The 23,573-nt window shown below is 43.1% G+C and overlaps 1 protein-coding gene across 7 annotated transcripts in view; it reads right to left on the bottom strand.

The window, feature by feature from the left end:
* LOC115128484 (A-kinase anchor protein 9-like) overlaps window positions 1–23,573 on the bottom strand; it is a 138,620-nt gene that overhangs the window by 88,075 nt on the left and 26,972 nt on the right. For 6 of the 7 annotated variants that reach the window (XM_029658349.2, XM_029658347.2, XM_029658350.2 and 3 more), the window contains exons 3-15: window positions 23,423–23,467; window positions 22,793–22,852; window positions 21,700–21,849; window positions 20,939–21,094; window positions 20,238–20,435; window positions 16,927–19,971; window positions 12,924–13,007; window positions 11,665–11,812; window positions 11,181–11,251; window positions 10,825–10,954; window positions 10,415–10,512; window positions 9,756–9,867; window positions 9,328–9,565 (exon numbers count right to left, since the gene is read on the bottom strand). In XM_029658349.2, coding sequence (XP_029514209.2) covers window positions 9,328–9,565; window positions 9,756–9,867; window positions 10,415–10,512; window positions 10,825–10,954; window positions 11,181–11,251; window positions 11,665–11,812; window positions 12,924–13,007; window positions 16,927–19,971; window positions 20,238–20,435; window positions 20,939–21,094; window positions 21,700–21,849; window positions 22,793–22,852; window positions 23,423–23,467 — 4,535 coding nt within the window. The remainder of the gene's footprint in view (window positions 1–9,327; window positions 9,566–9,755; window positions 9,868–10,414; window positions 10,513–10,824; window positions 10,955–11,180; window positions 11,252–11,664; window positions 11,813–12,923; window positions 13,008–16,926; window positions 19,972–20,237; window positions 20,436–20,938; window positions 21,095–21,699; window positions 21,850–22,792; window positions 22,853–23,422; window positions 23,468–23,573) is intronic. The other variant, XM_029658352.2, reaches the window with a different exon arrangement.

Here is a 23,573-nt window from a genome sequence, read left to right as displayed (position 1 = left end):
TCTGAAATCACCAACACCCACTAATTAAACTTGCCATGTTTGCAGATTAAGTGTTTGAGCTAGTAAATGTATCAGTATTTATATTTTTCAAATTAGTAATGACATAGCCAAGGAATGACAGTATACAAAAGATTAAGAACACCAACTCTTTCAATGATATAGAGTGACCAAGTGAATCCAGGTGAAAGCTATGATCCCTTATTGATGTCACTTGTTAAATACACTTAGGATACAGGTAAAGTAAGGATTTGTAAGCCTCGAAACAATTGAAATATGGATTGTGTATGTGTGCCATTCATTCACAGGGTGAATGGGCAAGACAGCATTTAAATGCCTTTGAACAGGGTACGGTAGTAGGTGCCTGACGCACCGGTTTGTGTCAAGAACTGCAACACTGCTGGGTTTTTCACCCTCAACAGATTCCAGTGTGTATGAAGAATGGTCCATCGCCCAAAGGACATCCAGCCAACTTGACACAACTGTGGGAAGCATTGGAGTCAACATGGGCCAGCATCCCTGTGGAATGCTCTCGACACAGTCCATGCCGTAACGAATTGAGGCTGCTCAGAGCGCAAATATTTATAATATTAGGAAGGTGCTCCTAATGATTGGTATAATCAGTGCGTTCGGAAAGTATTCTGGCCCCTCGACTTATTCCACATTTTGTTACATTACAGCCTTGTTCTAAAATGTATTACTTTTTAAATATTCCTCAGTCTACACACAATACCCCATACATATTGACGAAGCAAAAACACGTTTTTCTAATTTATTTCAAAATGGATAACAAATAAAAACCTAAACTATTTCACATAAGTATTCAGACCATTTACGCAATACTTTGTTGAAGCATCCTTGGCAGCGATTACAGCTGAGTCTTTTTGGGCATGAAGCTTGGCACACCTGTATTTGGGGAGTTTCTCCTATTCTTCTCTGCAGATCCTCTCAAGCTCTGCCAGGTTCGATGGGGAGCTTTGTTTGACAGCTATTTTCAGGTCTCTCCAGAGATGTTTGAGCGGATTCAAGTCCGGGCTCTGGCTGGGCCACTCAAGGACATTCAGGACTGGTCCCGAAGCCACTCCTGTGTTGTGTTGGCTGTGAGCTAAGGATCATTGTCCTGTTGGAAGGTGAACCTTCACCCCAGCTTCCATCTGGCCACTCTACCATAAGGCCTGTGCTGCAGAGATGGTTGTCCTTTTGCAATGTTCATCCATCTCCACAGAGGAACTCTTGAGCTCTGTCAGAGTGACTACTGTGTTCTCGCTCACCTCCCTGACTAAGGCCCTTCTTCCCTGATTGCTTACTTTGGCCAGGTGGCCAGCTCTAGGAAGAGTCTTGGTGGTTCCAAACTTCTTCCATTTAAGAATGAAGCCACTGTGTTCTTGGGGACCTTCAATGCTACAGACATTTTTTGGAACCATTCCCCAGATCTGTGCCTCAACACAATCCTGTCTCAGAGCTCTACAGACAATTCCTTTGACCTCATGGCTTGGTATTTACTCTGACATGCACTGTCAACTGTGGGACCTTACATAGACAGGTGTGTGCCTTTTCAAATCATGCCCAATCAATTGAATTTACTACAGGTGGACTCCAATCAAGTTGTAGAAACATTTCAAGGATGATCAATGCAAACAGGATGTACCTGAGCCCAATTCCATGTCTCCTATCGAAGGGTCTGAATATTTATATAAATAAGGTATCTGTTTTTTTTTTTTAAATAGTTGCAAAAATGTATAAAAACCTGTTTTTGCTTGGTCATTACAGGGTAGATTTGTGTGGAAAAATATTTATTTATTCCATTTTAGAATAAGGCTGTAACGTAACAAAATGTGGAAAAAGGGAAGGGGTCTGAAAGCTTTCTGAATACACCATAGATTCAAAGACAAAGCAAAGGGCACCTACTGGTAGATGGGTAAAAAAATATATTGAATATCCCTTTGAGCATGGTGAAGTTATTAATTACACTTTGGATGGTGTATCTACCCAGTCACTAAAGATACTGGCGTCCTTCCAAACTCAGTTGTCAGAGAGGAAGGATATCGCTCAAAGATTTCACCATGAGGCAAATCAATGGTGACTTTAAAACAGTTAGAGTTTAATGGTAGTGATATGAGAAAACTGAGGATGGATCAACAACATTGTAGTTACTCCACAATACTAATCGCAATGAAAAGGACGCATGTACCCCAAATTGGTGGTATCCAATTGCTAGTTACAGTCTTGTCTCTTCGCTGCAACTGCCGTACTGACTCAGGAGAGGTGAAGATCGAGAACAGTGCGTCCTCCGAAACACAACCCAAAGCCACACTTCTTCTCGACAATGCCCACTTAACCAGGAAGCCGGCCGCACCAATGTGTCTGAAGAAACACTGTACAGCTGGCGACCATGTCAGAGTGTGCACCGCGCACGTCCCGCCACAGGAGTGGCAAATGCGCGATGGGACAAGGACATCCCTGCCGGCCAAACCCCTCCCCTAACCTGGACGACGCTGGGCCAAATGTGTGCCGCCCCATGGGTCTCCCGGTCGCAGCCGGCTGAGACAGAACCTGGACTCAAACCCAGAATCTCAAGTGGCACAGCTAGCACTGCAATGATAGACCAATGCGCCACTCGTGAGGCGCCTTCACTATTATTGTACAATGTAGGAAAACCCTTGAAGACATCAAAACAATGAAATGACACACATGGAATCATGTGCAGTCATGGCCAAAACTATTGAGAATGACACAAATATTAATTTCCACCAAGTTTGCTGCTCCAGTGTCTTTAGATATTTTTGTCAGATATTACTATGGAATACTGAAGTATAATTACAAGCATTTCATAAGTGTCAAAGGCTTTTATTGACAATTACATGAAGTCGATGCAAAGAGTCAATATTTGCTGTGTTGACCCTACTTTTTCAAGTCCTCTGCAATCCGCCCTGGCATGCTGTCAATTAACTTCTGGGCCACATCCTGACTGATGGCAGCCCATTCTTGCATAATCAATGCTTGGAGTTTGTCAGAATTTGTGGGTTTTTGATTGTCCACCCACCTCTTGAGGATTGACGACAAGTTCTTAATGGGATTAAGGTCTGGGGAGTTTCCTGGCCATGAACCCAAAATATCATTGTTTTGTTCCCCAAGCCCCTTAGTTATTACTTTTGCCTTGTGGCAATGTGCTCCATCATGCTGGAAAATGTATTGTTCGTCACCAAACTGTTCCTGGATGGTTGGGAGAAGTTGATCTTCTCTTGATGTGTTGGTACCATTCTTTATTCATGGCTGTGTTCTTAGGCAAAATTGTGAGTGAGCCCACTCCCTTGGCTGAGAAGCAACCCCACACATGAATGGTCTCAGGATGCTTTACTGTTGGCATGACACAGGACTGATGGTAGCGCTCACCTAGTCTTCTCCGGACAAGCTTTTTTCCGGAAGCCCCAAACAATCGGAAAGGGGATTCATCAGAGAAAATGACTTTACCCCAGTCCTCAGCAGTCCAATCCCTGTACCTTTTGCAGAATATCAGTCTGTCCCTGATGTTTTTCCTGCTGAGAAGTGTCTTCTTTGCTGCCCTTCTTGAAACCAGGCCATCCTCCAAAAGTCTTTACCTCACTGTGCGTGCAGATGCACTCACACCGGCCTGCTGCCATTCCTGAGCAAGCTCTGTACTGTTGGTGCCCTGATCCCGCAGCTGAATCAACTTTAGGAGACGGGCCTGGCGCTTGCTGGACTTTCTTGGGCGCCCTGAAGCCTTCTTCACAACATTTGAACCACTCTCCTTGAAATTCTTGATGATCCAATAAATGGTGGATTTAGGTGCAATCTTACTGGCAGCAATAGCCCTTTTTGTGCAAAGCAATGATGACAGCACATGTTTCCTTGCAGGTAACCATGGTTGATAGAGGAAGAACAATGATTCCAAGCACCACCCTCCTTTTGAAGCTTCCAGTCTGTTATTCGAACTCAATCAGCATGACCGAGTGATCTCCAGCCTTGTCCTCGTCAACACTCACACCTGTGTTAACTAGAAAATCACTGACACGATGTCAGCTGGTCCTTTTGTGGCAGGGCTGAGATGCAGTGGAAATGTTTTTGGGGGATTCAGTTCATTTGCATGGCAAAGAGGGACTTTACAATTAGTTGCAATTCATCTGATCACTCTTCATAACATTCTGGAGTATATGCAAATTGCCATCATACAACTGCGGTAGCAGACTTTGTGAAAATTAATATTTGTGTTATTCTCAACTTTTGGCCACGACTGTAGTAACCCAACAAATGTTAAACACATTTAAATATATGTTAGATTCTTCAAAGTAGCCACCCTTTGCCTTGATGACAGCTTTGTATACTCTTGCATTCTCTCAACCAGCTTCACGAGGAATGCTTTTCCAACAGTCTGGAATGAGTTCCCACATATGCTGAGCACTTGTTGGCTGCTTTTCCTTCACTCTGCAGTCCAACTCCTCCCAAACCATCTCAATTGGGCTGAGGTCAGGTGATTGTGGAGGCACGGTCATCTGATGCAGCACATCACTCCCCTTCTTGGTCAAATAGCCCTTACACAGCCTGGAGGTGTTTTGTGTCATTGTCCTGTTGAAAAACAAATGATCATCAATTCTGGTTTGCGCTCAGTGGGACTGTGTATCTCTGCAGAATGCTGTGGTAGCCATGCTGGTAAAGTGTGCCTTGAATTCTAAATAAATCACAGTGTCACCAGCAAAGCACCCCCGCACTATCACACCTCCTCCTCCATGCTTCACGATGGGAGCCACACATGCGGAGATCATCCGTTCACCTACTCTGCGTCTCAAAGAGACACGGTAGCAATCTCAAATTTCGACTCCAGATGACAGGACAGATATCCACCGGTCTAAAGTCCATTGCTCGTGTTTCGAGGCCCAAGCAAGACTCTTCTTCTTATTGGTGTCCTTTAGTAGTGGTTTCTTTGCAGCAATTCGACCATGAAGGCCTGAACAGCTGATGTTGAGATGCATCTGTTACTTGAACTCTTTGAAGCATTTATTTGGGCTGCAATTTCAGGTGCAGTTAACTCTAATGTACTTATCCTCTGCAGTAGAGGTGCGGTCCTCATGAGAGCCAATTCCATCATAGCGCTGGTTATTGAAGTTTTCTGGATGGACTGACCTTCATGTCTTAAAGTAATGATGGACTGTCATTTCTCTTTGCTGTTTTGAGCTGTTCTTGCCATAATATGGACTTGGTCTTTAACCAAATAGGGCAATCTTCAAAATACCAACCCTACCTTGTCGCAACACAACTGATTGTCTCAAACGCATTAAGGAAAGAAATTCCACAAATTGACTTTTAACAAGGCACGCCTGTTCATTGAAATGCATGGTTGAGAGAATGTCAAGCGTGTGCAAAGTTGTCATCAAGGCTTTGAAGAATCTCAAATATATTTTGATTTTGTTTTTTGGTTACTACATGATTCCATATGTGTTATTTCATAGTTTTGATATCTTCACTACAATTCTACAATGTAGAAAATTGTACAACAAAAAAAGCCTGGAATGAGGAGGTGTGTCCAAATGTTTGACTGGTACTGTACATCCTGTTTGCAACAAGGCACTAAAGTAATACTTCAAAAAATGTGTCAAAGCAATGAACACTTTGTATTAAGGACAAAAATTTGTTTGGGGCACATCCAACACAACACATTACTGAGTACCACTCTCCATATTTTCAAGCACAGTGGAAACTGCATCATGTTACAGGTATGCTTGTAATAGTCAATGACTGGGGAGTTTTTCAGGATGAAAAATAAATGGAATGAAGCAACATCCTAGTAAAAGTAAAACCTGGTTCAGTGTGGTTTCCACCAGACACAGAGATGAATTCACTTTTCAGCAGGACAACAGCATTGGTTTCCCTAATGACTGTCTCGCCTGGTTCAACAACTACTTCTCAGAGTTCAAGGTGTCTAATCGGAGGTTCTGTTGTCCGCACCTCTGGCAGTTTATGAGGGTGCCACAGAAAAACTAAATGCATGCTCTTCAACCGATCGCTGCCCGCACCCACCAACCCGACCAGCATCACTACTCTGGATGGTTCCGACTTAGAATATGTGGACAACTTTAAATACCTAGGTGTCTGGTTAGACTGTAAACTCTCCTTCCAGACTCACATTAAGCATCTCCAATCCAAAATTAAATCTAGAATCGGCTTCCTATTTCGCAAACAAAGCCTCCTTCACTCATGCTGCCAAACATACCCACGTAAAACTGACTATCCTACCGATCCTGGTCTTCAGCGATGTCATTTACAAAATAGCCTCCAACACTCTACTCAGCAAACTGGATGCAGTCTACCACGGTGCCATCCGTTTTGTCACCAAAGCCTCATATACTACTCACCACTGCGACTTGTATGCTCTCGTTGGCTGGTCCTCGCTACATATTCGTCGCCAAACCCACTGGCTCCAGGTCATCTATAAGTCCTTGCTAGGTAAAGCGCCGCCTTATCTCAGCTCATTGGTCACCATAGCAACACCCACCCGTAGCATGCGCTCCAGCAGGTATATTCACTGGTCATCCCCAAAGCCAACACCGCATTTGACCGCCTTTCCTTCCAGTTCTCTGCTGCCATGAATTGCAAAAATCACTGAAGTTTGAGACTTATAGCTCCCTCACTAACTTAAGGCATCAGCTGTCAGCGCAGCTTACCAATCGCTGCAGCTGTACACAGCCCATAAATAGCCCATCCAACCAACTACCTAACTCATCCCCACATTTCTTTTTCTGCTCTTTTGCACACCAGTATTTCTACCTGCACCTCCTCATCTGCACATATATCACTCCATCGTAAATTGCTACATTGTAATTACTTTGCCACTAGTGGCCTATTTATTGCCTTACCTCCTTACTTAATTTGCACACACTGTGTACAGATTTTGTCTATTGTGTTATTGACTGTACAATTGTTTATCCCATGTGTAACTCTAGGTTGTTGTTTTTGTCGCACTGCTTTGTTTTATCTTGGCCAGGTCGCAGTTGTAAATGAGAACTTGTTCTCAACTGGCCTATTTGTTTAAATAAAGGTGAAATAAAAAAATAAAAAAACTTAAAACACTGACGGCCTAAAACCAAGACGATATTGAATGTTCTTGAGAGGCCTAGTTAAAGTTTGGACATAAATAGGCTTGAAAATCTAATGTCAGGACTTTAAAATGGCTGTCTAGCAATGATCAACAACCAACTTGACAGAGCTTGAAGAATTTAAAAAAGAATAATGGGAAAATATTGTACAATCCAGGTGTGCAAAGCTCTTAAAGACTTACCCAGAAAGACTCACAGCTGTAATCCCTGCCAAAGGTGATTCAAACATGTATTGATTCAGGGGTGGAATACTTATGTAAATAGGTATTTTTGTAAAGATTTGCAAAAATGTATAAAAACATGTTTTTAGTGTCATTATGGGGCATTGTGCGAACATGGGTCAGAAAAAAATCACTGCAAAATGTGGAAAAAGTCAAGGGGTATGAGTACTTTCTGAAGGCACAAACTAAAAATTACCACATACACTGATTGATTGTTCACAGCAAAATTATCAAAACTATTGCTGATGGTGAACCTGATCAAAATAAAATCTATTGTAAGCCCTGTTTAGCAGGTATATAGCCACACAAGAGTGGTCTCCAGTAGCTTGCTTTTATTTTGGTAAAGCACAACTTTTCAACAGAGCATTTGATAAAAACAACCTAGCAAATTACATTGGTAGTCACTCAACTAATAAAGCCTAATATTGCAGAAGCCATTTAAAAAACATTTGAATGGTGACGCGCAGATGTGTCAGATCAGGAATAGGCTTACCTCTCGTTGGTCAGGCGCGAAGCTGTGCACAATTTGTCTAGCCTACTGGTATTACCTGGGTTTGTCCGGCATGCAAAATGATTTGTAGATCAATGACTCAACACAGTTACATGCAGTTCAACACTGAAGGAAAGGACGCATAAGTTGTCACAAAAGACGAGATATAATACATTCTTTCTACATTCTGAAAATACAAGTCCAAACAAACTGTGAAAGCTATTTATAACTTTTGAATAGATTTTCTGACGGATGCATGCTAGATTTGGATTGGTTTGGTTCCGAAAACCAACATTTAATTGGGATGGATGCGTGAATGTTACATCCCTTTTATATAGTGAAAATAATTTAGATATCAGGAGATGATACATTTATTTTTTTCAATTTGTGATATCCAAATTGGTAGTTACAGTCTTGTCCCATCGCTGCAATTCCCGTACAGACCCGGGACAGGGGAAGGTCGAGAGCCATGCGTCCTCCTAAACCCGACCCTGTCAAGCCGCACTGCTTCTTCACTAACTGCCAACTTACCCTGGAAGCCAGCCGCACTAATGTGTCAGAGGAAACACCATACAGCTGGCGACCAAAGTCAGCATGCATGCGCCCGGCCGCCACAAGGAGTCACAAGAGTGAGATTAGACAAGGACATCCCAGCCGGCCAAGCCCTCTCCTAACCCGGACGACGCTGGGCCAATTGTGCGTCTCCCGGTAGCTCCAGGAAGTGACACAGTCCGGGATCGAACCCGGATCTGTAGTGACACTTCTAGTACTCCGATGCAGTGCCTTAGACTGCTGTGCCACTGGGGGAGAGATATCAGGAGATTAAAGCCATGCTAATAATAATGGACCCAGGAGGGATTGAATAAAACTGAAATCTACTTTCAAAGGAATAAGGAGTTTGCTAATGCCTTGGCAATTAAAGTGGGCCTGAATGGCAGCTGTAGAATTTCATACCCGGTGGTATCGGGTCACAGTGATCTGAGAAGTGCTGCTGCACTCTCTATGCGCACGCGCACACACAGGAGTAGGATCCTTCTCATGACTGTTTCAAATACTCCCATGGGGGAGGGGAAAATGTACTTTCTCACTTGTGCACCGGTGGCTGTGTTTCTTCGATAATATGTATTACCTATGACGTGCTTGTGGACTAACCAATTCATATGTTGAGTTGGATTCATGAGTTGGATTTAGTTTGAGTTTAAAATTCGTGTCAAGATTACATGCCATGTGAAACGGTTGATGATGGGGTTTTCCTCTTGCCTGGCTACCCAGACTCCTTGCTCTAGCCAAACATTACCCCACACCCACTAACATTAGTTTCTCCTCTGCAATGAGTCTGGATCTGAGTACCTCCCCAATCCTACACCGAATGCGAACACAGTCTGATTGGTCCAGAAATCGATAGGTTGTAGGTTGTAGTGTCTAGTATAAACACTGTGAGAAGCTCTTGCATGTGATTTATGTAGGGCCACTTCTACACCTTAGTCATGATCATCATCATCACTATTACCTGAACTGGGCCTCGGTGCCCGTGACCTCATCGAGGTGCTGCTGTAGCATAATGAGCTCGGTAGCATAGTGCTCCTCAGTCGCTTTGGCCTGCTGCTGGTAGTAGGCCCTGAGGCGCTCCACTTCCATTCTGTGGCATTCCTCCAGCTGGGCCCGCTGCTGATGGACGTCAGCCCTCAGCTTCTGGATATCCTCAGCAGCGTGGGAGGAGGGCGAGGCCGCGGTCGGCTCCCTCAGATCTGGGTAGAGAGCGATGGTGTTAGCATTAGCATGACTATGTAGATGGTGGTAGACAGTGCCCATCTTTCCCATTCATTTTGGGATTGAGGCTCGCAGACTTTCCAAATGCACAACAGATTGTGTAGAAGATGGACACCACATAACCCAGCACCATTTTGGTTTAGACATACAGTATATATCTAAATTTACCCTTGAGATTGTGTGTAGAGATGCTGGAGCTTTCGATGTGCCTGCGCAGGCTGGCGATCTTCTCCTCACTGCTGCGCTTCAGCTCATCGTACATCAGCTGCATCACCTCAATCTAAGAATGACAATAAGAGTTTGACAGCAGTGTTTGTTGGCGTTATCATTAAAGCCAATTAGCTTTCATTCGTCATTTCATTATTAACTAGCAGAGTTAAAAATGTAAAAGCTGAGTGCTAGTGTCCTAGCAATTACTGTAGCCAAATAATATTATTGTTGCTTTTCATCCCCGTCATAATACTGTGATTACATTTCAAACAATAACGAGGTTGGTGTCGTGACATCTAAACATATCCAATTAAATAAATGACTTATATGTTTTTTCCCCCACCAATTCATAAACTCTTGGACTAAACCTCTTAAAGCAGGTGTGTCAAACTCATTCCATGGAGGGCCTCAGATGGTTTGGGGATTTTACTTTTCAATTAAGACCTCAAAAACCATGTGAGGGGAGTTGTTTACTAATTAGTGACCTTAATTCATCAATCAAGTACAAGGGAGGAGCAAAAACCTGCAGACACCCGGCCCTCCGTGGAATGAGTTTGACACAGAGAGCTAACTAAATAAACAGTTTTACACACACAGTATGTAGCAGTCCATCCTACCTTATTGCCATCTGCCTTCAGTAAGGACTGGAGCTGTAGGAGACGACCGTGCTCCTGTTCAATCCTCTGCTTCACCTGCTGAAGGTCTCTATACATTTCTATAGAAACCAGACAGAAGAAATGTCCTTTACAAATATATCCTCATGCAGTCTCAGTTTGTGAAGTATCTTCACTACTATAAGAGATCCCATTTATCATTGATGTAGCTGGATTTGATGTGCGTACGCAAATGTAAACTGGAGGAAAACACAAAACACAATATGTACTAATTTGTCATTTTATCATGCAGCAGTCAAGATCGGCGTGTGACTTATTTAGACGTTTTCATTAGTCAGCCACTCATTTCATAGGCTGCGTGTTCTTTATGTAGTATTGCTGTCATTTGGTAGACATCACAACCAATAAAGCACCTTTCGCTTCCTGTAAAACAGCACTGGGATCCCTGGTTTCTTCCTTCTCAAACCAATGAATCTTCCAGTCCTCGACATCAGTGGGGTGGAGATACTCCAAGAACTCCTCCCCGAAAAGTTTAGCAAAGGACTGTATAAAGAGAACAGCAAAATAGCTCTCAAACAAAACACTCATTCGAGTAGTAAGAATCAATGTCTGAACCTGAAATAATTCTGTCTAATAATGTTCTCATATCAAAAGTAATTGACAGTGCAAAGGAACATTAATCAATACTTGTTTTCTTTTGTGTGTGTGTGTGTGTGTGTGTGTGTGTGTGTGTGTGTGTGTGTGTGTGTGTGTGATGAATGTTAACTACCAGGATGAGTTGCTTGCACTCTTCAGACACAACTTGCACCACATTCTGGTACTTAGAGCTTCTGAGATCATCTGTGAAGTCCGAGAAAAACAACAAAAGCATACATTATTATTGGCTTATATTGAGCACACATGGTACACAAACATTCAATTACTAAAATAGGATGAATGCAAAAGAGACTGAATAACTTCCATGTGAGTCTCCTGTTTTCTATCTACAGTTTGTAGCATGGATGACATCACGAATGATAGATAAAAATAAACCAATTCAACATGGCCCGTCTAACCCCACACGCCCAGATACACATACATAATTAAATATACATGTGCGCAGTGCACACACATTAAAACATATACACACACACACCTCTAACCACCACAAGGTTTCCTACCACACAAACACACTTGCCATATCCCTATCTCAACCCCACCACCAGACAACAACTCATCCATACATCGACCTGCACTCAAAACCACACACATACCTTTGTCCCATGTTTTTTTCAAGAAACCCAGCTCCTGCTCAAGTGTGCTCACACGGGCATCTGTCTGCTCCCGGAGCAGCTCCAGCTGTGCAGCGTGCATCTGAGACAGGCTGATCCGCTGGGCCTCCAGCTGCAGCCTGCACTCCACCTGCACAAAGAGAGAGAGAAAAGAAAGCATAGAATTACATAAACCAAAATGGACATAATCCCTCAGTCCACCTATGGTTGCACAATAGAGATTGTTTCAGGAGTAAGACACACAAATTCCAAAGAATAGAATGTGCTCGTTGCAACTTACACATGATGAATTTAAGTTATTCTTAGCAATATGACATCATACACATATCAACAAGATGATTGTAAACCACTATTGGCCTCTCCAAATGTACTTTAGGCTTGCCAGTTGTTGTTTATCTGTAAGCAGGAAGTCGGCCTGCTGTATGATGCCATATTTTTGAGTGTACATTTAAACATACATTCCAAAAGGTGCAACCCCAAATATGTTGGCCAGTCCACCCACCACAGGACATTGTTTTGAATGGAAATGGGGAATGCCTGTTGCCCTAATTTTATAAAAGAAACAGGGTGGAGCACCTGGGCTTTAGCACAACAAACGAGGGGCCAGCTGTTATCTATTCTACAGCCAAAATAATGGGGATACGGCAGGGCTTTCCTCTCATCCTTGGATGGATGTGGAAACGCAGATGTGTTGCAGCTACACTCGTGAAATCATGATTTTTTTCTTTGATGACAGTTCTATTTGCTGCGTGCAATGCATTTTTGTGTGGAATGGTAATAACACTGTTACTTTCATAACGCTTTGTTTGATTGCAATTTATCCAGCCCACTCCAGCCCATATTACAGTAGGACATGTAGCAAATTGATGTCAAGCACATGCTTAGTAGCCTAATGCACGTAGCTACGTAGAATATGACACTGCAAATACTGCAAGGATGAATAACTGCATACTGAAACTTTCTAAACAGATTCATAGTTCTTACTTTGGTTATTTCACACTAATTATTAGCAGTGTGGGCAGTATAACACTTGATGACACAACAACCAAGCATTACTCATAATAATACAAATGGGTGACAAAAGGAAGGTTTGCCTTTCATCACGGTCTTACTACTGGGTGCCCATAGTTCTGTATGAAGTTTTTCCACTGGTTGATTGACCTTCCAAACCCACTGTACTAAGCCAGCAACTCAGGCCGGAGCGAAAAGCACAGGCAGATTTGAGCTCAGGTGACATTTACATGCTCTGTGGTTTCGCTGTCCCTGTCCTCCTCTTGCTTCGCTACAGAGTCCACCCAACACTCCATCCCATCTACGCTCTTCCCCTGAAAAGAGGAGAAAAAAGTAGCCATTGTAACAGAAGAGATTAAAAGTTAATAAAAACACTTTGACGGGGTCTGGCGACAACAGTGCAGTAAGTACGTATGGCATAAAACACAATGAAACACTTACTGAGAAGGCCACACTGTAAAGACTAAGACCGCTTCGGAAGCATTTCATATTCATTAGCAATTTATTCATAGCAATGAATGCTTATGTAATTCACTTGCACATATTATTGATACAAAGAACAAGATGCAATAGCAATATTTTCTTGTTTTTTTATATGAGCATTTATAAATGTGGGTATTTTTATAAACCACGCTACCAGTGAGGATTTCCTACGCTGGACAAGTTGTCACAGATATGAATAAGTAATTGATAATATGCAAATCTGTAAACATGTAATTACATTAAGGGGGAAACATACCATAGCTTAGCTATATTCAATAAAATGTATGAGTTGATTTAAAATTCATGTTTAACCCTTTCTCATGGTTGGTGTCTTGACGGATTTGTCCAAAATAGTGTGACATAAAACATTTTTCTGTCGATGCATTTATGGCAGTTTAAATTGTTGTTTTATCATATCTTAAGCATATATGATATATATTATTATATCATATATTAAGCAGGTAGCCTAGTGGTTAGAGTGTTGAACTAGTAACCGAAGGTTGCAAGATCGAATCCCCGAGCTGACAAGGTAAAAATCTGTCGTTCTGCCACTGAACAAAGCAGTTAACCCACTGTTCCTAGGCTGTCATTGAAAATTAGAATTTGTTCTTAACTGACTTGCCTAGTTAAATAAAAGGTCAAATAAAAATATGTAATCAGTTCAATTAGACATTGAACTTGAACCCTGTACATACCCGGGTCTAGCTGTTGGAAAGTTTTTTGTAAAGAGATGTCAGAAATGCAGTTTGACTACATAACATTCCATGTCTCCTAATGTTATGCGGTGAAAACAGTTTATGGGCAAACAAATCCCCCAAAAACCATGTAATTGCAAAATCGAATGCTTCTAAACAAAAGTCACCTTACCTTTATACTTAAAACCTAAATCAATACTGTCATTAACGTGGTTCTTCAATATTCATGGATAATACTTGTTGGATGTGCATTTGGTGTCAAGTTGTAATTACACCATGATATTTTCACACATCATCATCTGATTCAATAAGGAATTTTCTGAATGACAGTCAAGTGACAAAAAGCTGTTGTGATAAGCTGTTGCATGTGCCAGGTGTTGGGAAACAAAGTTGTTCGCGAAGAAAGTCCTTAAAATGTTGGTGTCTTCACGCCGGTGAAGACAGTTGTGCTTGGATGTAAAATCCCTAGTAAAATCGATGTTGATCATCTGTTGTGTTCTGCTTACTTTACAGCAGATTTAACAGAAGAAGCATCAAGTTAATGAGTTCATGTTTTTGTGCCTCGGATTAGACACAGTCTACTGTGAGCAATTATGTATTGAACAACACCAAACACTATTCCAATTCATTATTCTAGATATAAAGACAACATATGACATATTCTGAAGAAACTCATTAGGCTATGATCTGGGAATGAAATAACATGACAAATACATTTTGGTTTCCATGTTACACCTGCATTTATAAACAATACAAATGGGGCCTGAAATAGCCAACTTGGAACACAAATTTTTTACCTCAGAAATCCAAGTACTGGAATAGGCCTACCTTGAAAATCATATTCCTCAATTTGGTACTTGTAATTATTGTAGCCAATTTATAAGATCTTCTGATCCCTTATAATTATCAGTGATTTTCTTTGAGCCGTTTCTGTAAGCGATGTGGCCACTTTTGTATGTTTCCCACCGCTTCAATTGACGGGTGTTGCGCTACTCTGTTGAGGTAAAACCATGTGTGGTTATTATGGAGGACAACAACATCTAATGCTGGCTTCAACTTGGCTTTCCATGAAAACTGTTCCCTTACAAAATGAACCTGGTTATTGGTTGCTTTCTCAGTATGAAAACAACGATGGTAAGATTAAAGCTGCCACTACTCATGGCTTTATTAAAGTATGTGTGCCTGCGTTGGGCACCTTGGCATCCATGAATACACACCACTGCTGTTGCCTAAGGGAAGCCAGGCTTTCCCAAAAATGAAAATAAATAAATAAATAATAATCTTTCTTCCCGCTGTGGTTCATAAACTTCCTTAAATTCGCAAGAGTGGAGAAAGCATCAGAGCAAGCGAAACATTTGGCCCCTCTAGACGAAAATAAATGAAATTATAGCCAATCAGCATTCAGCAAAACTGAGCGAGCACAACTGTGAATGATCCTGGCGCACCAAAGAAAAGTGTTACGTTTGGATTTGGCTTCAGACCAATCACATCACCCCAAAAGCTAAATGTAATTTAGAGAAAAAAACTTGAATATGAACTAACGTTTTATAGAGCAAACAACGCAATGCATGCATCTAATTTATTTAGTAAGACAAGTCCGTATTATTCTCATAATTTAGAACGTAATAACATTCATTGGAATATCAATGCATTATTCTTATTCTTAATTATATAAATTATACAAATGTATAACATTGACATCCCCTGAAAAACACAATTAAGTGCTTTGTTAAAGTCCCTGAAAGTCTTTGAATTTGACTTGCCAATGTCTGTATGAACCCTGCTTGAAGGACATGCAGTCCTAGGCCTAATTTATAGAAAGACTCATGTAAGCTATTAAGGGGTCCTTCCCAGTAAGTGAAAGTGAACATACTGTGGTGCACTGATGCGAGCAAAATTCTATGCATCCTTGACATTGCTCTACTGATGTGAAGCCTTGGACATATACATCTATTTTGATTTGTTTAACACTTTTTTGGTTACCACATGATTCAATATGTGTTATTTCATAGTTTTGTTGTCTTCACTATTATTCTACAATGTTAAACAAGTAAAAATAAAGAAAAACCCTTGAATGAGTAGGTGTGTCAAAACTTTTGACTGGTACTGGCAATGACACAAAATGGCTTCTCAACTTTGAGCACTTACTCCCTGCAGAACGGAAAGAAACTATAATGTATATGTTTCTCTACATAAAAGCAAAGACGTTCCTTAGCTAGAAAAGGATATTCATGAGAGATAACAACATACGTCTTTTCATGGATCGTTTTAGCTTTGAAGATAAGAGCCTAGTCAATGAAGGCTGATTATAATTCTTATATAACTGCTTGAGTAAAGCTTAATGGTGATTTCAACTTAATAATTTAAATGCTCTGTGTGTTCATGCAACAGCCTCTCCTACAGTCTTCAGAATCTCTGTGCATTGATCCAATTGATACCTCCCATTCAGCCTCTCCTGCTTTAAAATGAGTGGTATGCGTGGCCTGACAATCAAAGACAAAATATTGAATATTTTTACCTAAGGATGTACTTCTGTTATTCACTGCCTATGAGAGCCAGCCTCTGTCGGGCACTTTGTAATCAAGCCCATCAGTCATTACAGATTGGCTGAATATTTTTTTTTTTTAACTGTTCAGTGCTAAACAGGCAAACCTCACCTCAGCCAGGTTTTAAAATAAGCCTTTGATTCAGTCTATGTAGTGTATGAACACAAATTCCATTCACCTGCATCGAGTAATGATCAACAGTTGTAAGATTTAACAAGGGAGTAATGATTCATCGTTACATAGTACTGGTTAAGATCATGATCAATTGTTTGCTGGTTATTTCAACAATAGTCAATTAGTGCATTAACATAAGACCAAAATGAAAATACTCTATTAAACATTTTAACAGCTCAATCAGAAAGATAATTTCAGACTTATGAAAATGCAGGGATTGAGAGAGCGAGTGAGAGTGAAAGAGGAAAAAATAAAAGGCATGGCAATTATCGTTTCCATAGCGGGGGGCTATTCCAGCTAAGAGACTGCAGCAGCAGCTGTGTGTGAATGCCTACCTGCTTCCCAACGCAGTCTCTCTCTCCGTCACCGTGGTACCCGTCTGTGGCGTCATCTTTCCCGGTCCTCTGCTGCGAGATCGACGGAACCTGGCTCTCCATCCGAGCCCGTGCCTCCCACTCTGCTGCAGCAGTAGCACCTCCAGCTTTGTTTCTCTCCGCCACCTCCTCCTTCTCCCTCTTCTCTTTTGTCTGGGCAGAGCTCTGGCGCTTCTTCTTTCCTCGTCGCTGCTGTGTCTTGCGCCTGTGTGACCCAGAGGCTGAAGGCTCCAAAGCGGAGCTACACTCAACAGGTCCCTCTCCAACAGTTGAGACCTGAGATGGGGCTGCAGATAGAGTTAGCGTTTGGCTCTGGTGCCAAGCCTCCGGGGTGTGTCGGAGGCAGTCTTGCTCTATTTCGGCGGCCTGTAAGGAGGAGGGGAGAACCACTACCTCCCCTTGGAGAGATTCGATTTGGAGGTGATGATCCTCGATGGAGCAAGCTGGGGCTGCAGACTGAACAGGCTGCCCTCTCTGTTGGAGCTTCGCTTGGCTCTGAGCAGCTCTCCCTCCCTCCTCTCTCTGCAGTTCTATCTCTCCCTTTCTCTCCTTCAGAGTCTCCCGCTCTCTTTCGAGCTCTTCCTCCAGGTTTTCATTTTGGGCGATTACCTCCTTGTTTTCTCTCCTGACCTGACTCAGCTCTCCTTCCAGCTCATCAAATTCACCTTCTGTAACAGTGAGCTGCTCGGTAACTTTAGACAGCCTCATAGCCAGTTCCTCCTTCTCTGCCAGAGCTACCTTCAGCTTCTCCGTCAGCTCAGTAGTGTATTTTTCTATCGACGCACCGCAGTTGTCTTTGGACTTGTCCTCCATTTTGTTAGTTTCCTTGTTCTCCCTCAGCTCCTGAATCTGCGACTGGAAGCTAGCAAGTTTAGACTCATACACAAGTGTCTCCTTGAGAATCCTCTCCTCCAACTGCGCCTTTACCTCAACAAGGCACATGTACTCCTCCTTGAGCTCCTGATAGTTCACATCAAAGTTCTTTTCTGCAAAAGAGAATGTATTCCTCTGCTTTTCAATCTCCTCTTGCAACTCCACTACTTGTCTCTGCTTTTGTTCATTTTCTATCATGAAGGATTGGATTTTTTCCATTTTGGACTCCACTTCCTCTTTCATGGCGTTGTTGGTTTCCATCAAAATCCTCTTTTCAGATTCCTGCTTCCTCCATTTATTGTCCCAGCTCTTTTCTTGCTCTTTGGACTGGTTTTCTAGCAGCTCATTCTTTTTCAGCAGTATTTGGATTTCCCTCTCCATTCTGACCCTTTCTTCTCCACCCTTTCTCAATTCCTCAACTTGAACATCCTTGAGTTGCACCACCAGCTCTTCGGCTTTCGAGCTGTGCAGCGCCATCTTCAAGTCATCTTTCAGTGCAAAGATTTGGTGCAACAGCTCATCCCGCTCGTCCTTGTACGCGTTTCGCAACTCCTCCAGAGCTCGGCCGTGCCGGATGGACGCCTCGTTAAGGAGATTCTCGGTGTTGAGCTGGCTCTCCCTTCGGAGGTCTTCCCGAAGGAGAATGAGCTCCTCCTCGTGGCTGAAGAGGAGCTGTGTCCTCAGCCTCTCCAGTTCTGCCTCCTGTGACTCAGCCATGCGGTCCAGCACTGCGTCCTTCTCCCGCTCCATCATCTCCAGTTTGATCTTGTAGTTGGTTGTCTCCGACTCATGCTTGGCCTCGATCTCTACTGCCGACTCCGCAGCGGTGGCTAGCTGGGCCTTCAGGTCATCAATGGTTTCCTGGAGGAGCTGCAGCTCGCCCTGAAGACTCTCACGGACAGCGATGTTCTTGGAGGCCTGCTCCACCTTGGACCGGGCTGAGCGGAGGTCATGGAGGTGATCAACCACCTGACCCTGGAGGTTGAGCTTCTCCTGTGCCACTTGGGACAGCTCCTGTCTGGTCTTCTCACGGAGCACCTGGGCCTCTTGGAGCCTCTGCTGAAGCACTACGATCTTGCCCTTGAGCTCGATCACCACCTCGGGACTAGGTCTGGTCACGGATTGCTGGGATTTCAGAAGCTCTAGCTCCTTGCAATGCTGCGCCGTGACCCGCTCCAGAGCCGCAGAGTGCTGCAAGCGAAGCTCCTGCTTCATCTGGACTATCTGCTCACCGTACATCTCGTCTAGCTCCGTCCTGAGATGATCCAGCCTGCGGGCTGAGTCCTCCTCCATCCTCTGGAGGGTGTCACACTCTGACAGGCTGCCCTGGTGGCATCGCTTCTGGAGGTCTTCCACGGTACCCATCAGCTGCTGGATCTCGCTGGAGGACATCCGCTCCTTCTGCCTGGAGGCTGAGAGTTCGCCCCTGCAGGACTCCAGCTCAACCCTACAGCTCTCAAGCTCACCCTTACTGCTCTCCAGCTCAACCCTACGACTAACCAACTCACCCTTACTGCTCTCCAGCTCAAACCTAAAGCTATCCAGCTCACCCTTACTGCTCTCCAGCTCAATCCTACAGCTATACAACTCACCCTTACTGCCCTCCAACTCAACCCTACAGCTATTCAACTGATTCGTAGTGCTCTCTAAGTCCCTCTTACAGTTATCCAAGTTACTCTTACAGCTCTCCAGCTCTTGGGCCTTTGCGGTAATTTGCTGGTTGAGGTCGTTTAAGCATTTCTCTGAGGTTGTCAACTCATCCTTTAACTGGTGGAGGGAGGAGTCATGTTCTGACATGACTCTCTCTTGCTCAGCGATCAGCAGTTCTTTCTCGTTCAACTTTTGTGCAAAAGTCTCCTCAGTCATTCTTCCCACCTGTGCAAGCTCCACCTTGAGCATGGTCAGTGTACGCTCATGTTCTGTTATTATTGCAGTTTGCTCCGAAATCAGCAGGTCTTTTTCATTTACCCTTTGGGCAAGTGACTCCTCAGCCCCTCTGCCCACATGTGTGAGATCTTTTCTAAGTTGCATTAGGGAACGCTCATGCTCTGCCATAATTCTCTCCTGTTTAGCAATCAGCAGGTCTTTCTCATTTAACCTTTGTGCAAATGACTCTTCTGTTCTTCTTTCCACCTATGAGGAAAAGTAATTATTACTTTTACATAAATGTAAAATGTAATTAAAGCCTCATATTTAAATGGCTGAAATAATTCTACAAACAGCCTTTAAACTAAATTGTGTTTTTGTAAGGTAATAATACTAGAAAATCTAAATCAGATTTTAAAACACACCTGGTAATCAACCACCTTTAAAACAGATCCATTAAATAGATCAATACAAGCAGACGTTTTCACATGAATGACAGGCAATGACTAACACAAACTAGGCAGCCGCCTCACCATCTCAGCCTCCTTGAGCCGGTGCTGGAGCTGGCTGATCTGCAGCTGCTGTTCCTCGCTCAACTCATGGTGCCCTCTGACCTGGCTGTCCATCTCCTCCAGCTGCTGCTGGTATTGGACAAGCTGCTGCTTGGCCTGCAGGAGGTCCTGCGCTGTGCTGCTGTGGCTGGTGTTCCTCAGCGTCTCACCTGCCTGCAGCTGTCAATCAAACCAGAGGGCGTTCATGTTCCCGTGGAAATGACAGAAAACAACATCACCACCACATCTGTTGTATAATTATTAGGACGGTAATAAAATATATGAAAATGTTGATAGAGCAGGGAAAAGCTTCCGAGACAATAAGATGACATAGGAAAAATACGATATAATAGGACTGGTACAGGTATGTCTAACCTAGGGTTGGAAAATTCCTGTAACTTTCCCAAAATTCCCAGGTTTTCCAGAAATTCCAGATGGTGGATACCCAGATTTCCTGCTTTTTCACACCCGTTTATGGGAATCTTCCAACCAAGTTCTCTGGAAAACCTGGGAATTATGGGAAAGGTACAACTCTTTTCTTGTATTTTTTTATTCTAGTCTAACCCTACGCTTGTCATGGGTTTCTACCTCACCTGCCTAATGTATTTTTCTTACTATATTATAGACTAGGGTGGGATAATATGTTATAGGGTAGTGTTATAGCCTATGCAAGAATGTCTTACCTGCTGGAACTGAATGTGCAGTTTCTGGCTCTGCTCAGTCATCTCCAGGAACTCCCTCATGACCTCATCCTTCTCTTTGCGAGACTGCTGCAGATTGGCTGTGAGTTGTGTGATGATGCCGTCGCGCTGCTTCAAGGCAGCCTCGAAGTCCTGCAGCTGGAGGATCAAAAAGAGTACATTGTGTATACCTTGCATAATCAACGGCAGTGATTCACAAGTCACACTTTACTATGAGAAAGAAAATCGTACACTGGCTTGACTTTGACAAAGACAAAGTGTGGTCTCAACAATGGAAGTAGTTAATTTGGGATATTTGAGGGTAAAGGAGTATGGGTGGTAATACGATCACAGATCAATGTTTTTAAACCAAACAAGAAAAGAGATGTATTCCATTGAAAAGGGAAATACCAACAATAGTTTATATGCACGTTACATGTGTGATATATTTCACTTGATATTTACAGAGTTCTCTCATATATTTGAGTAGTATTCTGAATATCAGAACATAAGAGAGCTCTCATATTGCTAATAACTTCGCTACCCTAACCATTTCTTAGCTGCATCCTCAACCAAAGGTCAGCCCAGCAGCGTGGGCTAAGCAAGGCCAACCCCTTATGCAATCTGCTTGATGAATTAGACTCAAACATTTTTTATGTTATATGAACTTTTGCAGTTAACAGGGGAAGCAGGTTATTTACTTTTTTCTTTAACTACCAATTTGAATTCCTTCATACATACACAGAGCGCACATAGCACATTACCTGTTGCACGCCCTCTGTGCCGAAGGCCGCTCTAAATTCCTCCAGCTGTCGGCTCAGCTCCTCCACCACCAGAGTCTTGGCAGCCAGCTCTTCCTCCATGACCTGTACCCTTCCGTCCCTCGCCTCCTGCTGCACAGGGTCCACTTCCTCCTGTCGTGTGTGTGTGTGGGGGGGGGGGGGGGTGACAATGGCTAGATGAGAAATAATCTAACATCCAAAATAGCCACAGAACTGAGGGCGAAATGGTAGCTAGCTTAGCAAATAGCTCATCTCAAAAACCACCACTGAAGCAATTAGTTAGCATCCAAGACCGTCACAGAACTGAGGGGAATTATATACATTTACTAGTCAACATCAAAGCTGCCAAAGAACTGGCAGCCATTAAAGAGCACAGTGCTGGCAATGGTTCCCTCTTTCGCATTAGCTCTGTATTTCACTACTGTTACCTTATCTGTCACACTTCCCTTTTTCTTTCTACCTAGTTCTCTTCTTTTCGTTCTCAGAAGTTAAAACCATTCTTAACTCTCAAACAAAATCACACACAGTCAATCACTTAATTTGCTGTTTTTCTCAGCCTCTAACCCCTCTTTCTCACCATCCCTCGCTCTTCCTACCTGAAAATGGCAAGATTACGTGTGATTTAGCAAATGAGCAGCTCTTGTATAATTGTCCAACGCCCCCTTCTCTAGCCACTTCACCACTCCATCCCCAATCTCTTTTTCTACTTCTCTTCCTCCCTGTTTTCCTCTTTCTCTTCTGACTTCCAGAGTAATTTGCACCTCTGAAATGTCAATTTCCCTACTCCCCATCCCTGCTGTTAAACCCGAAGACAATGCTGCTGTTGCTGCTCTGCAGTCCTTCGCCTTCAAATTAAAACCACTTCACAAGCTGAGGATCCCAGAAGCAGAGAATAAAAGGGACTTGGTTAGTGAGTTAGTCTGAGGAAAATCTCAGGGTTAGGAGGTCAGAATGCAGTGCGGAGACAGAGAAAACATGTTACATTTTTTTAAAAAAGAGTGCAGTCAGTGCAGAGGTGAGTTGGCTTGTTAACGAAAAACAGTGGCTCGTTGTCTAGTCAATTGTCGTACTGTACCCAGATAAACTCCTTGGAAGTCTCCATTGGGATCTCAGTCATCTCAAGGCAGCCATTCACCTGTTAATTCACAATACTGTTTGGTAAAGCAGGAGGATTTCTTGGTTCAGCTTCCCATTGTTCACTCATGTACAAAGCACAGAGTGAAGGATGTAATTAAATGTGGTATTTTGGTTCCGTCGTACATGTCAGACTTAATGTAATGACTGCCGCCTTCTTGAAACCATTAAACTCGGTGTCAGAGGCAGAGCTTTTAATGGCGGCCATGTAGAAGAGGGGGAGGTGAGAGGTGCGGCATGACTACTTTGACTTGTCAAGTTCAGATAAATGACAGAAGGAGACTTGGAGAGCTGAGAGTGCCTGGCAACAAGCTAGCCGAGTCACGTGGTCTGTTCCAAGAGGAAACCTGGGAAAAGGCAGGACCTAAGCCCCTAATCCTCAACAGCAGAAGCCCTCAGTAACAGATCTATGGTCAGTTTACCCTTTGTCAAATCTGAACCAAATACTTAAGGTGAGGAAACAAATAAGACATTTTGCAATTTGGGTGAACTATCCCTACAAGTACAGTATATTAACACCAATAAAAAGAGTGTTCTCTGTTTGTTGTAAACTATGACAAAAGTAACTCACCTCGGAGGAGTAGTCTTCAGCTGTGGTGGACACTTCACTATCTGGCTGCCATAGGAAACAACAGGAGGATTCATCAGACCCTGCATGGGGAGGGACTCACCATAATAGGCCCACCATGTGTCACCAGAACAAGTGGCCCACACAAACACAG

This window comes from Oncorhynchus nerka, linkage group LG4, assembly GCF_034236695.1.
Source record: "Oncorhynchus nerka isolate Pitt River linkage group LG4, Oner_Uvic_2.0, whole genome shotgun sequence".
In the NCBI taxonomy this organism is placed as follows: Eukaryota; Metazoa; Chordata; class Actinopteri; order Salmoniformes; family Salmonidae; genus Oncorhynchus; species Oncorhynchus nerka.
This window is presented reverse-complemented; position numbering and strand designations above follow the sequence as displayed.